The 18,185-nt window shown below is 37.5% G+C and overlaps 1 protein-coding gene across 4 annotated transcripts in view; it reads left to right on the top strand.

Annotated features, from left to right (window-relative positions):
• pip5k1bb (phosphatidylinositol-4-phosphate 5-kinase, type I, beta b) overlaps positions 1–17,579 on the top strand; it is a 45,079-nt gene extending 27,500 nt beyond the window's left edge. For all 4 annotated transcript variants that reach the window (XM_046870811.1, XM_046870810.1, XM_046870812.1 and 1 more), the window contains 8 exons: positions 7,326–7,522; positions 7,963–8,046; positions 9,109–9,157; positions 9,274–9,358; positions 10,389–10,544; positions 13,352–13,472; positions 15,919–16,036; positions 16,505–17,579. In XM_046870811.1, the coding sequence (XP_046726767.1) occupies positions 7,326–7,522; positions 7,963–8,046; positions 9,109–9,157; positions 9,274–9,358; positions 10,389–10,544; positions 13,352–13,472; positions 15,919–16,036; positions 16,505–16,507 (813 nt within the window). In that variant the 3' untranslated portion in view covers positions 16,508–17,579. The remainder of the gene's footprint in view (positions 1–7,325; positions 7,523–7,962; positions 8,047–9,108; positions 9,158–9,273; positions 9,359–10,388; positions 10,545–13,351; positions 13,473–15,918; positions 16,037–16,504) is intronic.
• Positions 17,580–18,185: the final 606 nt, after the last annotated feature.

The raw sequence follows: 18,185 nt of genomic DNA, 5'->3' as shown, positions 1-18,185 counted from the left end.
GCTGTATAGGCTGGAAAGCCTACTACCAATTAAGCATATTAGGTGATGTGCATCTCTGTAATGAGAAGGGGTGTGGTCTAATGACATCAACACCCTATATCAGGTGTGCATAATTATTAGGCAACTTCCTTTCCTTTGGCAAAATGGGTCAAAAGAAGGACTTGACAGGCTCAGAAAAGTCAAAAATAGTGAGATATATTGCAGAGGATGCAGCAGTCTTAAAATAGCCAAGCTTCTGAAGCGTGATCATCAAACAATCAAGCGTTTCATTCAAAATAGTCGACAGGGTCGCAAGAAGCGTGTGGAAAAACCAAGGCGCAAAATAACTGCCCGTGAACTGAGAAAAGTCAAGCGTGCAGCTGCCAAGATGCCACTTGCCACCAGTTTGGCCATATTTCAGAGCTGCAACATCACTGGGTGCCCAAAAGCACAAGGTGTGCAATACTCAGAGACATGGCCAAGGTAAGAAAGGCAGAAAGTCGACCACCACTGAACAAGACACACAAGCTGAAACGTCAAGACTGGGCCAAGAAATATCTCAAGACTGATTTTTCTAAGGTTTTATGGACTGATGAAATGAGAGTGAGTCTTGATGGGCCAGATGGATGGGCCCGTGGCTGGATTGGTAAAGGGCAGAGAGCTCCAGTCCGACTCAGGCGCCAGCAAGGTGGAGGTGGAGTACTGGTTTGGGCTGGTATCATCAAAGATGAGCTTGTGGGGCCTTTTCGGGTTGAGGATGGAGTCAAGCTGAACTCCCAGTCCTACTGCCAGTTTCTGGAAGACACCTTCTTCAAGCAGTGGTACAGGAAGAAGTCTGCATCCTTCAAGAAAAACATGATTTTCATGCAGGACAATGCTCCATCACACACGTCCAAGTACTCCACAGCGTGGCTGGCAAGAAAGGGTATAAAAGAAGAAAATCTAATGATATGGCCTCCTTGTTCACCTGATCTGAACCCCATTGAGAACCTGTGGTCCATCATCAAATGTGCGATTTACAAGGAGGAAAACAGTACACCTCTCTGAACAGTGTCTGGGAGGCTGTGGTTGCTGCTGCACGCAATGTTGATGGTGAACAGATCAAAACACTGACAGAATCCATGGATGGCAGGCTTTTGAGTGTCCTTGCAAAGAAAGGTGGCTATATTGGTCACTGATTTGTTTTTGTTTGGTTTTGAATGTCAGAAATGTATATTTGTGAATGTTGAGATGTTATATTGGTTTCACTGGTAAAATAAATAATTGAAATGGGTATGAATTTGTTTTTGTTGTTGCCTAATAATTATGCACAGTAATAGTCACCTGCACACACAGATATCCCCTAAAATAGCTAAAACTAAAACTACTTCCAAAAATATTCAGCTTTGATATTAATGAGTTTTTGTGTTCATTGAGAACATGGTTGTTGTTCAAATTAATCCTCAAATAAAATTAATCCTCAAAAATACAACTTGCCTAATAATTCTGCACTCCCTGTATATATATATATATATATATATATATATATATATATATATATATATATATATATATATATATATATATATATATACATATTTACATGAAAATAAATTAGACTAATATCTAATTGTTGTCCGATTCTTGTTTTATGAGATAACACTATGATTCCCAGGCAAAATAAAAGAAAAATGAAATTTTGATGTGCTGTTATGGTAAAATAATTGTATTGATTATCATTAATTAATGCTGCTAATGTATTTATCTACCATGTTATTTATTAGTTACTGAATTACTGCTTATAATTTACAATAATTTCTGACTTAATTAGGACTTCATAACAATATGTAGCTTGCTATCAGCTGAACAACATGGCATTATTAAGCATGCACATGACAAACTTTCCTAGCCCCAGTGTTAACTCTCACTTGTTCATACACACACTCAGTACAGCCCCAAAGCCATTGTTTTTATCTGGTGATGTACAATTCAGTTTTAAGTTGCTATAACAACATGATTATCACAACACACACTTGGTGTAGAGAGTTAAGAGGATCTGTGTTGCTTTCAGGAACTCTCGGCCCAGAATGGCTCTTGTGTAAGCATTGGAAGGTCACACACTCGTTAGTTCTCATTGTTATGCTTTCCTGTGAACTGTGAAGTGATGTGTCGCTGAAGTGTGCTCTAAGCAGAAATCATACTGTTCCCTGAGTAAGCAGTCCACAGTCCTTATCCTCTAAGAACGCTTCACTGCCCAATCTAAATACAATGCAAAAACATTTATTCCTGAATGAATGCATTTTCTGAAAGAACAGGTTATGCTGTATTTACCCTAAACTCTGCTGAACCAAAAATATGTGCCTATAAATAACATTTATTGTCAGCGTTACAATGCACATAAAATTCATTTGAGTCCTGTCATTGTGTTACAAGTAGTTAACATTAGTAGCATGCTCAGTTTTATTGACAACAATGTGAGTGCTGTCAAAGCATAATGACTAGCAGTAATTTGGGCTACTTGTATTTGCTATGCTATCTAGCATGAAAGAAGAACCTCCTGCTTCAGAGAAAGAGGAAATACATACGTCACAGATGTATTCCTGTACTGTAAGCAAACATTCAAAGCTTACATTGTTGACACACCACCGACTCCTTCAAGCTAAATATTGTAATTACTTTTCTCAGTTTTTATCTTGTGGAACACTCATTCCATCCATGATTAAATCTGCACTAAGATACCAGATTCATATCACCTACAGCCTACAACATTCTGAAGCTTGTGGCTGGAAAATTGTAAAAATAAATTTAATATAAAAAAAATGTATGCTCTTCGATTTTTGCGATCAAAGCATCTAAGGCAAAAATATATAGCTAATCTATAGTAGTTTATGTTAGCTCAGCATGTTAGCTCAGCATGTTTTTAATGACAGTGGACAGTGGTATCATGTGAGAATGATATTCCAGAGGAAATGTAGCTATAACACAGCAGTATTGTAGCTGCTATAATATAGGTATATAGGTATAGCATCTTTTTAGTTTTCAGTTATTATGTGATTAAGAGTAGAATAAGGTAATAGGTTTAGTATATCTTGTTAGCCAAGTTTCATGGACAATTACAAGAGTTGTGTCAGGATGTAACAATTTGATAAAAATTAGCATAATGTGTTTGCTCACTTTCAGTCCCTGGTGGTCTAGTGGTTAGGATGCGGCGCTCTCACCACTGCGGCCCGGGTTTGATCCCCGGTCAGGGAACCAACCCCAGCCACTCTTAGTGCCGGTCCCAAGCCCGGATAAATGGGGAGGGTTGCATTAGAAAGGGCATCTAGCGTAAAAACATGTGCCAAATCAACATATGGATGATCTGCTGTGGCGACCCCTAATGGAAGAAGCCAAAAGAAAGTTCTAAGGTTCCCTGGTGGTCTAGTGGTTAGGATGCGGCGCTATCACCACTGCGGCCCGGGTTTGATCTGCGGACAGGGAACCAACCCCAGCAACTCTTAGTGCCGGTCCCAAGCCCGGATAAATGGGGAGGGTTGCGTTAGGAAGGGCATCCAGCGTAAAAACGTGCTAAATCAACATGCGAATGATCCGCTGTGGCGACCCCTAATGGGAGAAGCCAAAATAAGTTCTACGGTTCCCTGGTAGTCTAGTGGTTAGGATGCGCCGCTCTCACCGCTGCGCCCCGGGCTCGATCCCCGGTCAGGGAACCGACCCCAGCCATTAGGGTTGCACAAGGCAGTGCACTCTTAGTGCCGGTCCCAAGCCCGGATAAATGGGAGGGTTGTTTCCGGAAGGGCATCCAGCGTAAAAACATGTGCCAAATCGAACATGCGGATCATGAATATGGATCCGCTGTGGAGACCCCTAATGGGAGAAGCCGAAAGAACGTTTTTTGGGTTTTTTGAGTTTGCTCACTGTTAAAATACAAATGTATAATTCATATGAATTATGGTGAATAAACCACAATGACAAAACATAAAAATAGTTGTTAATTGATTTAATGGTTATAATAACAATTGTATTGTTTTTATTGGAACTGTAATGGTTCCTGTGTAATGGTCCCAACTTTAATGATAATTAGTTAATGATGCACACAAACACAATATGTATAGTAAAAAAAATGTTAACTTCTATGATAGTTTCTGTAGGCTTTTTTCAGCAAGGAATTACATTCTTTTCAATATCAACCAGTAGCTAACATGGATTTAGTACATTAGCTCAGTTTTCAATGACAACCAAATGATTCTGCCAGCAAATAACAAGTAAATCGTGTAAGCTCACTTTTTGTTAACAATCATGTAAGCTCTGTCAGAGTTCAACAAGTAGCTTACGTTTGTTTAGCAGGGCATGCCATATTTCAATAGCAACCATATGAGTCCTGTCAGAGTATAACAAGTAACTCTCTTAGATTCAGCATTTCGGCTCAGTTTTCACTTACAGGCTTGTGAGAAATGGAATAACTTAATGTTATTTAACATTAATTTAGCATGCTAGCTCAGTTTTCACTAATGATTGCATGACTCCTATCAGAGTTTCACCTGTGACAAACATTTGTTTAGCACTTTAGCTAGGATTTCAGTGACAACTTTACAATGCCTGTCAGAGAGCAACACGTAACTCACGTCATTTCAGCATGTTAGCTCAGTTTTCACTCACACTCCTGCGAGTTCTGTCTGGGTGTAACAAATTGATAACATTAGTTCAGGCTCACATTACCAAAGCAATTTTCCATAGCATCCTTCATTTTTTTTTAAACACACTTCCTCTATTTAACAAATTATTAAATGATTTTGTAACTTGTGTGAACAGATATAAGAAAATATGTTCAGATTTGCTTGAACCTAGTTAATCTTTTGTAAACATTACATTTTGTGAGCTATGGATCAAATTATTTCGATTTTTTTTTTAAGATTTTTGATGATTTAGCTATATTAAAAGATATCTACTTTTTTCACACATCTTTCAGACTCTACATACATGATTTTATTAAAAGATTAAAAGATTTCATCAATGTCTCCAATGCTATTGTTCTCCCATACACATTTCCTCAGTAGTGTGTGTATGAGTATAGTAATAAATGTAGAGAATATAAATAATGCTTTATGGTGCGTGACATGCAGGAGTGCTTTCTGCTGTCAGAGTGTTATTGACATATGGAAAATAATAGCCATTTTATTGTTAATGATCTTTGCCCATGTTCAGCCTATTCTTTCTGTCATTGAATAGGAAATGATCATAAAATAATGCATTATTATTTCTATAGTAGCAACACATTTACAGGCACTTGCATGGGACACAGCAAATATTGTCTGTGATAGTTTTTAGTGCAGTTTTCTGTAACATGTAATTAAGATGAACATATAGAGTGATGTTTATTTAGCATTTGAGATGAGTGTCTAGTCTGACATTAGAGGGGAAAATGAAAAGTTAAAGCTTCAACATTATGTTTCCTGACACAGCTAAGGCTGGGTTTTGTTTTTTGTTTTGTGACAAGACAAGCAGTTTAACTGCTATAACAGATATATTTAAGCATACTTCAATGCACAAAAAACCTGATTCATTGTTACATCTTCAAACTGACTTAGCAACCGATCACTATTTAATGGCAACATCAACAATAGGTTTGAATTTATGGCCTAAAGTGGAATAGTATAAATATCCTTGCCTTAAACTATAACAAATAAAATTAAGTATAATTTACTATGAATCCCTGACACACCCTTTTGTTGGAGAAACATGGACACCACAGATGGGATGCAAAGCACCATGGGCATATTCAAAAGACGGGAACATAAAGGCCATGCAAAGCAGATATTAGCCTTGCTCACCATCTTTCTCAGTTCCTAGTACAATGGAAAAAACAGAGGGCCTAACACAGCATATCCCACTTTTAAGTAATTGGTTGGGGTTTTTTTAAACAAAAATTGGTGTTGGCTACTAAACATTTTCTGCCTGTCATTCGTCACATATAGAAAACTTAGGAAGTGGTTTTGGTGGATAAGACCATTTGATGTGTTATGCAAAGTGACTGGTTTTGTACATTTTAACAAAGCAGTGTGACTAAGCAAAATTTCTGCCAATGCAGTAATAGTGGAGGTCTCTCAAACACCGAATTCAATTGTTCTGGTGGTAAACCTTCGCCTCATTCATTTATCAGTACCTGATTTAAACTTTAAAGGATTACTAGTTGGCATATATTTTTTTGGAAATTAAACCTGTTTGAAATAGATAGTTATGCACATTTCTCCAAAGAACATCATGCAATCGAGTGGTATATATGTTGAATTGTTGAACTGAGCTAGCATTTCTACCGCTAACATTTTTCTGGTGATTTTTCTGGTGTTTTCAGTGTAGGATTAAATATTTATTGCAAAAAAAAAAAAGTTAAGGCCACACCCACATTTGGCAAAAGCAAATGTAAAACCTAGAGATGTAGCTCTGGGTCACATCTGACTTCTATGCTCATCTTTTATAGCACAATTTCTGTGCATAGACCTGAACTAAAGGCAATGTTTATGTTCTTGTTACACAAGTAATAGCATTACTAGTAAATGTATTTCCTTGACTGTGGATTGTGATAATTATTTATCATTTCTGTTTATCTTCACTAAGTTATTTATGAAAGTCCATCAAGTGGTATTTCCTGCAATAGTTTCCTAACTATTTGTTCAAAATAGTGCACCTTAGGGTTTTTTCCCCTTGTCCCAATTACAGACATTGATTCTGAGTTTTAATATGTTATACCTATCTACATGTCATCTTTCTAGACAATTAAGTGATTGGGCAAAAACAAAGCTGTGTCCTTCATGCATTTTTCCTCATTCAGCAGGATTATATTAAACTTTGTTCATGTGAAAACTTCTTAGAGAAAGCGCTTTAGTCAGGAAGAAGGTCATTCTGTTCTCTTTATTAATACATAACTCAGGCCAAATAAACAGACGTCATTTGCTTTCTCTCTCAGTGTCTTTGAGCCGGATATTCGTATCCAGAAACAAACTTGGTGCACTCTTAGTGTGCACACAGTCATCATGGCCTTGTTTGACCATGGATTTATAGCAAGGAAATGTCTTGCTTTCCTGTCTTGGGTGTTTTAGTTTTTCTTATCTTCCCCCCTCAGTTTTTTTTGCTGATCTCACTGCAGAGAAACAACCATTTGACCCTCTCAGCATATTATTTTAACCATGACAGAGTGCCCCTCATGTCTTCCTCTTCCAGAGTATTGGGTGATTGCTTCATGTAGTGTTACTTTGACTCATACATTTCTAAATGTCTTCTGACCTACATCTGATTCTATGTGTTGTTGATTAGAATTAATTGGCCAATTAGCATTGTGGTAAACAGATGTATGTATATGGATGTGTGTGTAGGTTTTGGAGAGCTTTAAGATCATGGATTATAGTTTGCTCCTGGGCATACACGTGCTGGATACACACAGCCACAGAGAAGCAGAAGGTAGTGGAGGAGACGGCAGGCGTCCTGTAGGACAGAGGGTACTCTACTCCACCGCCATGGAGTCCATCCAGGGGGATGGCAAGGCAGCAGAGGTTGTGACCACAGATAACACGTGAGTTGTTGTTAGAAGACTCTATGAAAATACAGGGCACAGATACAGGGCACAGATACACCAAGCTTGATATACATATCATACACGGAGGCAGGCATGAAACTGTGCTACAAAACGTATGTTTTTTTCCATTAATAAGTGAATTTTGTCAATCATAGATTGGATAGGTTTTAAGCCCCACCCACTAGGCACAGTCATGTCATGCCAAACTTGTTTTCTGTGAGATTTATTTGGTATTGGTATTTAAATCTTTTGGTTTATAAAATATGCATACATTTACATAGAAAAATCTGTGTCTGTTTAATTAGATGAGGCCTGCTCTGTCTGGAAATTATTATTTCAATGTGTACTATCTAACCTTCTTACATGTGATATATTTCTAGAAGTATTTTTAAAATAATCGATATAAAGTATATTGATCAATGTATTGTTTTCTGTAGAATGGGTGGCATCCCAGCCAGAACCAACAGGGGTGAGAAGCTGTTGATTTTCCTGGGCATAATTGACATCCTGCAGTCATACAGGTAAGGACACAGCGTTCTACGCTGCACTTTAACACTGTCTGTCTGTTTAACAGTCAAAAAACAGCACTGAACATAATTACAATGAATAAAAAAGCACAGAGTGTTCTAGTACAAAAATAGTGACTATGTGAAAGCCTATGAATAAGCACAACACACTGATATATTCAGGTCTTTTAATAAGGATTAATACAACTTTCCAAATTGTACTTTGTTCCTCAACCCAGAGCCTATATTTATTCTCAGTCCTTGTAAGGTTTGAATTGTTTGAGTGATATAGACTTTACTATATTTCAGTACATTCTGCCATAATACTGTTGGAGGTGTTGATACATTTTCCATAATAACAGTTCTGACAATAACTCCAGCTGCAAGGTGTATTTTAATGTAATTTATGGTTAGCAACAATTCACACAGGAACTTTTTTGGTGGATTCTCTATTGATAATGATTGATATAGTGGTATTTAGAAATGTTTTCTGTGTGAAGACATTTATTTAACACTTTTGGAAGGACTTCCTCAGGCAGACATCAGTGGAAAAATCATACTTTATAGGACAGTCATGTTAAAGAGAGTCAGAAAAACAAAGTAAGGTGGTGAGGGAACAGCTCTGTACAGCTGATATACTGTAAGCCATAAAAAGAACATTGGCTAAGTATAATGTGCACTACTTTAATAAAAACATGAGGAAAATCTTGTAGCCAGGTAAAATCTACAACACTGTATGTATTCAAATAAAAAAAAATAACAATGCTAATTATTTGCCAAGTTGCTGTGATATAAAAGAAATGGATTACTTCAGGATCTGCTGTAATTAGAAAATATTTAACTTGAGGGTGGTAACAGTACATGTTTTTATGTCAGGAGGTCACATCACTACACACCACCATGTTGTTGGTTATTTTCCTATAACAGCATGTCTTGTTTTATTCCTTACGTGACAATGCTGATGACTCACTGGCTATTTACTCACTGGGTGTATGCAGCTCAGAAAGAAGGGCTTGTTTTTCTAATATTTTACATAAACCCATTCTGTGCCAAACTCTCTCTGCTCTTTCCACTAAGGTTTATCAAGAAGCTGGAGCACTCTTGGAAAGCACTTGTCTACGATGGTGTAAGTTGATAGACTATACATCGGCTTGTCTCTGTATGAACAGGCCTCATCTCATTGATATCTGTAATATGAAATCAGCTTTTCTGAACAAATCTCTCTCCTTTTCATATTCATAGGATACGGTGTCAGTTCACAGGCCGAGCTTCTATGCAAACAGGTTTCTCAAATTTATGAGTACCAGAGTCTTCCGAAAAATCCAGAGTGAGTGTCTGGCGAGTGTTTCGTGAAATTTCTGTAGCACCTGCCCAATTTTAGAGCTGCGTCACACACATTTAAAAATGGCAACACTATTTTGCGACTGCATTGTGACAGGTCACATAATTGGTATACGTGCTTACTTAAAAACACAACTAACCTGTATACAAAACATGCAAATAATTTATTTTTAACGCATTCTGTAGACTTGTATAAATAGTTGTGAAAGCTTTTAAGCTTTCTGCAGAAAAGGAAGTTGACAGAAGGAAGTTACAGCAAACAAATACTTGCATTCTATTTCTTAGTCTAATATTTTCACTTTACAAAGTGAAATATTGCCATTTTCTACTTTATGAAGTTCTAAAAAAATTACATTTGACAGCAGTTGTTTTGGCTGAAATCTTACACAGCCAAAAAAAAAATGTTTTTGGCCGAAGTGGGGTTTAGCTGCTTTAAATTACATATATAAAAACCATACATATATTTCACCAGAAGCACATTATTTGTAAATCCTAGAAGCTATTTTAATAAAACTGTGTTTTATAGAATTGTACGAGATTTTGTTCCAGGAAAAAAAGATTAATAACACAAGTTGATTTGATTTGGGACTTCTTTATAGAAATTATACCTGAAAGCATTTTCACTTTACCTAATGCTTTTTCATGGTACTGTTTATAAAAAAGTAAAGCTTACACTGACCTGGGCACAGCTATTATCTTCCACAGCTTTGCTGGACTTCCTTAAAAATTCTTTTAACACCTGTAGTATATGTACATTTTCTCAAGTCAAATTACCTACGTTTTCATTTCCATGCCAATATTAGCTTCTTTTCCATGCACTGAGACATCCTGAACAGTTTTTTTTTCCATAATTTATTTTATGTACATAACAAAAGACAAAGGATTGTTATATAGTGAAATTAATTTAGAGTGGTAACTTTTGGAATATAATTAATGAAAATCAAATCTTCTGCCTTCATTTCTTTTCAATTCTCTTTCCTGACTGATTCCTTTCCACTGTTTTTTTTTTCTATCAGCAAACCGATATTCTCCCTCTAAGCGAGTGCGTAACTCCATAGTCCCTATAAAATCGTCCTCTCAGGAGCTGCTGTCCCCACACAGGGAGGAAAGAGCAGAGGACAGGGTTGAGAGACTGGTGACAGCCCGCAGTCTTGCCAGTCTGGAGGTGCATGGTGAGCAAACTTATCAATATGAGTTTAAACTTTTAACAGGCTAATTTATTACTTAGTAAAAAAACTTCCTTTCGGACCATCCGCATGTTTGATTTGGCTCGTTTTTACGCTGGATGCCCTTCCTAACGCAACCCTACCCATTTATCCGGGCTTGGGACCCTAATTTATTACTTAGTATTTAGCAATATTCAGGTTATTGTCAAATTATTATAAAAGCATGGGCCCTACTTTCAGGACCAATGAGTTAATGGGTTTGGTACATCAAAAATATGTACAAATTATTTGCAAATATTTATTGGAAGAGACCAGTGTGCTTCGCTGTCTCAATATGGGGTTGATGCCAAAAACATGGAGTATGGGGTATTAAAATACACATATTGGATCAGATCCTACAACAAATAGCAACATATATATACAGTGAGGAAAATAAGTATTTGAACACCCTGCTATTTTGCAAGTTCTCCCACTTAGAAATCATGGAGGGGTCTGAAATTGTCATCGTAGGTGCATGTCCACTGTGAGAGACATAATCAAAAAAAAAAATCCAGAAATCACAATATATGATTTTTTTTTAACTATTTATTTGTATGATACAGCTGCAAATAGGTATTTGAACACCTGTCTATCATCTAGAATTATGACCCTCATAGACCTGTTAGTCTGCCTTTAAAATGTCCACCTCCACTACATTTATTATCCTAAATTAGATGCACCTGTTTGAGGTCGTTAGCTGCATAAAAATACCTGTCCACCCCATACAATCAGTAAGAATCCAACTACTAACATGGCCAAGACCAAAGAGCTGTCCAAAGACACTAGAGACAAAATTGTACACCTCCACAAGGCTGGAAAGGGCTACAGCGAAATTGCCAAGCCGCTTGGTGAAAAAAGGTCCACTGTTGGAGCAATCATTAGAAAATGGAAGAAGCTAAACATGACTGTCAATCTTCCTCGGACTGGGGCTCCATGCAAGATCTCACCTCGTGGGGTTTCAATGATCCTAAGGAAGGTGAGAAATCAGCCCAGAACTACACGGGAGGAGCTGGTCAATGACCTGAAAAGAGCTGGGATCACCGTTTCCAAGGTTACTGTTGGTAATACACTAAGACGTCATGGTTTGAAATCATGCATGGCAAGGAAGGTTCCCCTGCTTAAACCAGCACATGTCCAGGCACGTCTTAAGTTTGCCAGTGACCATTTGGATGATCCAAAGGAGTCATGGGAGAAAGTCATGTGGTCAGATGAGACCAAAATAGAACTTTTGGGTCATAATTCCACTAAACATGTTTGGAGGAAGAAGAATGATGAGTACCATTACAAGAACACCATCCCTACTGTGAAGCATGGGGGTGGTAGCATCATGCTTTGGGGGTGTTTTTCTGCACATGGGACAGGGCGACTGCACTGTATTAAGGAGAGGATGACCGGGGCCATGTATTGTGAGATTTTGGGGAACAACCTCCTTCCCTCAGTTAGAGCATTGAAGATTGGTCGAGGCTGGGTCTTCCAACATGACAATGACCTGAAGCACACAGCCAGGATAACCAAGGAGTGGCTCTGTAAGAAGCATATCAAGGTTCTGGCATGGCCTAGCCAGTCTCCAGACTTAAACCCAATAGAGAATCTTAGAAGGGAGCTCAAACTCCGTGTTTCTCAGCGACAGGCCAGAAACCTGACTGATCTAGAGAAGATCTGTGTGGAGGAGTGGGCCAAAATCCCTCCTGCAGTGTGTGCAAACCTGGTGAAAAACTACAGGAAACATTTGACCTCTGTAATTGCAAACAAAGGCTAACGTACCAAATATTAACATTGACTTTCTCAGGTGTTCAAATACTTATTTGCAGCTGTATCATACAAATAAATAGTTAAAAAATCATACACAGTGCACCTACGATGACAATTTCAGACCCCTCCATGATTTCTAAGTGGGAGAACTTGCAAAATAGCAGGGTGTTCAAATACTTATTTTTCCTATTTTATATTTATATATGCCAATGTATCATCTCTAACCTTCAGGAAAAAGGTTTTTTTTCCCCCATTCCCAAACATAAGGTGGGTATAGTAAATCCGGGTGCTGTTTCTGGTGCTGCTTTAGTGGATTGCATAAGATGATAAGATTATTTTCTTCTATTAAGTGCAGAAAATTGTTGCTATGTGAGCCGAAGGACCGAAAGAAGAACTCTAAACCGAAACTCCACAGCCCTAATTACGACCTTTGCACTTTCAGCCTAGCCTAACTATGTATACCATGCATGTCATTTGCATGCAGTGTTGCTCAATGAATCCATTAGAATACATTTAGAGACATGGGTGAGGCTCAGTTATATGACTTAGTAAATAAGTGAGAAGGGCAAACAGATTCGCAGCATTATTAAATCTTACACTAAAGCCATACGGACTAAAAGGATCAAATAAATAAAAAATTATTAATGGAGAACAAAGTTTGTCATTTTTAAACATTTTAATTCTATAATTATAATTGTTTATTTTTATAGAGATAAGCAAAAAATAATAATTTTAGCCTATACAAGTAAAAAAATGCAAATTTCAGAATTGACATTGTACAATTTTTTAATGCTTTTTTTGTAGCTTTTGTAGACAGTTGATGTCAACTTATTTATGTTTTCTGATACGAGTCTAATTAGAGTGATCCACTGATTTCTAATAATATTAATTGGAAAGTCACAAAGATTTCTCAGCTGCATTATATCTATGAATTGGTCATTAACCGACTGTGTATTTCCGACAATGTAATTATAGAACATTATAAATAATGCGACTTTTTCTCTTCATTTATTTCCCCGCAGGGTTTGCTTCTTATCGGCAGCCCGACCTAGTCTCGAACACAACCACCTATGGTGAGCCTTCTTCAATGGCCACTCCTATGTACGTTAGCGACAGATACCTGCCTGCCAGACCAAACTATCGGTAATGCCCTAGAAACCTACACCCACTTATACATACACACACACACACACACACACACACACACACACACACACATACACACACACACATACACATGTTGCGCAAGCATGCAGACATGCCATATCACTCAAATACCTTGAGCCACCACACACACCTGCCGAGTTCCCACCCTAGCCTCACTGCTGCCACTTTAGTCATCTGGCCTGTCTCCAAGAGGCCTATATTTAACTGTGATGGAGATAGCAAGCAGTATTTCCGGACTACAACCCTCTAGTCCTCTGGATGTTCTCTGTTCACTGAGTCTTATCAGTCGCACTCGATATACGCATTGTGGTTTGCTGTTCGACACACACCTGTTTACCGGGAAGTTTGGTATCAAAACACCACCTGAATATTTCATTAGCAACCTAAGAGACCTAACAATAACGTGAAAGAGAATGTTACAAAAGATGGCATTTAGCACTAAGGCAACTAACACCGCGATTGTATGGCAGCTGTGGTAAACAGGTACACTTCCTTTGTCACCTGTCACCTTGTCCACTTACACAATACAATGAGAGGATTATATTGTGTTTATGGACGAGGCGACAGTCTGGATTATAATAACATGGTGTCGATCTGTATGCATGATCCATTCAGGGGCAGGGGTGAATACAAGGTTACTTTAATGTTTTCTTTTTTCTTTTGGTCAAACAGCACACATAAGTAGGAAAAATAAACATAAATCAAGCACTATTATCCCACTGCAGTCTGTAGCTGCTCTGTAAATATATGCACAGTGGTGTATTTTGACCTGGGACGATTTTACTGATTCGTCGGTACATATTTGCGATGGATTTTAGATGCATAAACCATCACTTCTGACGTGCTTCAGCTCATTTGGAAAGCAAAGTAAATGAAACACAACTTTGTAATAGTCATCAGGGTCAGGTAACGCAGCTGAGTGCAAAGCAGGGTTACTGTTACAAGCCTGAAGTTCATTGTTTTCCAAAATGCATTAGTGTTTTTTTCCACTTAAAAAACACAATTGCCAATGATTAATATTCTTTTGATTAGAGAATATGCATAAAACAAGTTTATAGCTGTTATAAGTTAGATTATTACAGCTGTTAACAGTCTATCCCCTAGATAGCCTCTATTTTACTTTATTTTACTCTCTCTCTCTCTCTCTCTCTCTCTCTCTTTCTCTCTATCTCTCTCTCTTACTATACATCTTCTATAAAAGAATCAACATGTTCTATTTATTATAATAATGCACAATGAAAGGTTTGCAAAGTGACCAGGATATAACACCACTAAATGTTACTATATTCCTTAACAAAACAATTAAATAATTTATAAATAATAATAACAATAATGAATAAAAATAGGCACATTAACAATAAATATGTTTACTGACCAGAAATGTTTTTAACCATTTCGTAATCTAGCAACTGATCTCGATTACCTAAATGAATCCATTAATCCAGATCAGCACCAATAACTTTGTTTATTATGTACAGTACAACGGGTGATTTCTAAAAGTGTTGGTGTGTACTTGTTTTCTCTGGCCAACAACAAATTGGTACAGGACAGACCTAGTTAATGAACAGCCTCGATGACAACTTCTTGCAGGAACACAATTCTAAGTCCAAGAAGTAAAAAGGTCTCTAGGTGCAGGCAATAAAAAAAAGCACATTCCTCAGCTGACACAGGTGACATTGTCATGTGACACACAGGCAGGTGACACATTTATGGGGAAAAACATGTCTTAGCACAACATATTTCATTAGGGTGTTAAGCTTCAGTGCACCTTTGCTTACATATGTCACTCCAGAATGTTAGTTGTTTATTTGGATTAAAGATCCTCACATATGATAACCTAATTTTCATTTGCAGTGATTCTTCACTCTTAGACAACAAATGGAGTAAATTCAGGCAAAAGTAAATAAACTAAATAATTCCCCATACATTATAGATAACATTTCTTCTTCTTCTTTCGGCTTCTCTTCATTAGGGGTCGCCACAGCGGATCATCCGTCTCCATACCCCCTGTACATCTGCCTCTTTCAACCCAACTACCTGCATGTCTTCCCTCACCACATCCATAAACCTCCTCCTTGGTCTTCCTCTTTTCCTCCTTCCTGGCGGCTCCATCCTCTGCATTCTTCTACCGATATAACATTATAACTAACACTAAAGCCATCATTTTTCCTATTAATCTGTCATCCCTCTGTGTAATACTGAAAAGTAGGAAACAGTAATACGTTTAGAGCTATTACATTTTAGAGCTATTAAATATGTTATATTTTGCTGATGTCATGGACCAGCCTATTTAAGTTTTTGGATTTTGTTTTTTATTGATGCTTCCATTGGTACTTTTGTTGCTTTTGGAATATGGAATATTATTCATCATTATGGCTCTGTTTTTTTTTATGCTAATGTTTCATCCTGGTGTGTGTCTCAGAAATCCCAACAACTCGTACTCAAACTTCAGGCTGGAGGACAGCGCCATCTGTCTGACGTCTGAGCAAAGCACAGTGGACATGGACCGAGACGACGGCTCAGTGCTGGATGTTTACTTTGTAAGTGTATTTTCTGCTCGATTGTCATAGCACTGGAGTGTTGCATTTCTGAACAAGTTAAGATTCAAGATATTGCGGTATTTATAGGTTGCTCAGTGAAAGACAAATTGCCTTAAGATTCTATAAGTATAAACATCAAGACATGTTCTGTACCCAAATCTCAGAAGAAGTTGCTGTGCATTTATATTGGTTAGCCAAACTCATGGTTACCAGTCCAAAATCTGATTTTGAAAACTTTTATTAACTATATGAGTCCATGAATGCGTTTTAAACTTATCTCTTAAAAATTAAACTTCATATTACCTGCATGTTTATGTTTATGTATGTGCTTTGAGACAATGTCTGTTGTGAAAAGCGCTATACAAATAAACTTGACTTGAAACTTGACTTGATTACCCACATGGAAATGTACAAAATTTAATAATTTAAATTATTCTATACCATATTGTTTCGTTTTTCGTTTTGCAGTAAGGAGGCTGATTGTGATGCTCATTATTGTCTTCCTCGTCACTTTTCATCACGCACTCTGGACATGACTTGTCAAGGATACACAGTAGGATCTTTACAGAACTGACTGCTATTGATGAAAGACTGGACCTCGGCCATGATCATGGACAACAGGAAAGGATAAGAGATGTTTTATGTGTGCCATGACAATACAGCAGTAGAGATGGTGTTTTATGGCTGCAAAGAGGCCAGAATCTGCAGCCTAGGGCCAAAGTATCTCCAATCATCAAGTAATGCTTGTCTGACTTATTGTGGAAAACAAAATCAGGCTTCTTACAGGGCAAGGACCGCTTTGTTTCGAACGTTTTTCATGTGTTTGCAGATTTTTAGCTCTTTTGCACTCAAGCAGCACACAAACAGCAAATCGTTCACGACTTGATTACTGAAAAATTACTGCTCATTGTCGGGGTTTAAAATGCAAAAGTGTCATACAGAGATGATTGCCTTTGTTTATATCGCTGTGATATCTAGTAGACTAGATTACAAAGTAGTTCAATTCTGAATGTCTAGTTTTTCATAAACAATCAAAAAGGACTTTAGTATGTCAGAGAAAATAAATGATATACTCAGTTGAATTTGAATAACATACAATTTGTCCTTTTTTTATTTATTTATAACACCAAAAAAATGGCTTACATGTTTATTCTATAGGCAGAGATGGTTTGATGATAAGTCAAGAAATACTATCAGTCCTACGTTATATGCTAGTATGCCATACTTCAATTTAAACATGTAAATGTGTGAGTTTGTGTGCAGTAGACGTTCCAGAATGAAGGAATTTTGATAGTTAAGCTCCACAGAGAATATTTTGTGAAGGGTGAGGAGTCATTTATATTTGTGCATCTGTTCCGTTAGGAAATATAATTCATATTGAAGCATCCTGTTACGAGCTTTATATTATTTGACAGCGTACTTCTGTTTTACACAGACAATTGCTTAACTTGTGATCCGTACAAAGAATAGTCTTTTGAATATCATTATTGCACCTTTGTAGAGTAATTTATGAAACTGCTTTCAATAAACACTGTATATTGTACAAGCTGGGTCATGAATTTTTGCTTGCATCAGGAATCTGCTTCTGTGTGACCTCATTAATAAAGCTAAGTTTTATAACTATCTCTGTTTAACCAGTCACCTGTTATGGAATTATAACAACTATCCACGCAGTTGCTATGAGTCAAGCTCCTGACCTGCACCAGCTCGAGCTACTGACCTGACAGAGCATGACATGACATGGGATAGTAAAAAGCAGCAAGCAGTTTAAACAGATTTGAATGTTAAAAAAGTATAATAAAGAATTTAAGAGGACACATAACATCATGACATTATAACACCATGACCAGTGAGTGAATAACGCTAGCTATCTGTTCATTATGGCACCTGTTAGTGGGTGGGATATATTAGGCAGCAAGTTAATATTTTGTCCTTAAATTTGATGTGTTAAAAGCAGGAAAATAAGCATGCGTAAGGATTTGATTGAGTTTGACAAAGGCCAAATTGTGATGGACTGGGCTCTTGTGTCTTCCAAGTCTGAAGTGGGCAGTATCTATCAAAAGTGGTCCAACGAAGGAACGGCTGTGACCCGGTGACAGGGTCATGGGCAGCCAATGCTCATTGATACAGGTGGGAAGTAAGGGCTGGC

This window comes from Silurus meridionalis, chromosome 17, assembly GCF_014805685.1.
Source record: "Silurus meridionalis isolate SWU-2019-XX chromosome 17, ASM1480568v1, whole genome shotgun sequence".
Lineage (NCBI taxonomy): Eukaryota > Metazoa > Chordata > Actinopteri > Siluriformes > Siluridae > Silurus > Silurus meridionalis.
Note: the sequence above shows the minus strand (reverse complement) of the source record. Positions and strands in the feature narration are given on the sequence as shown.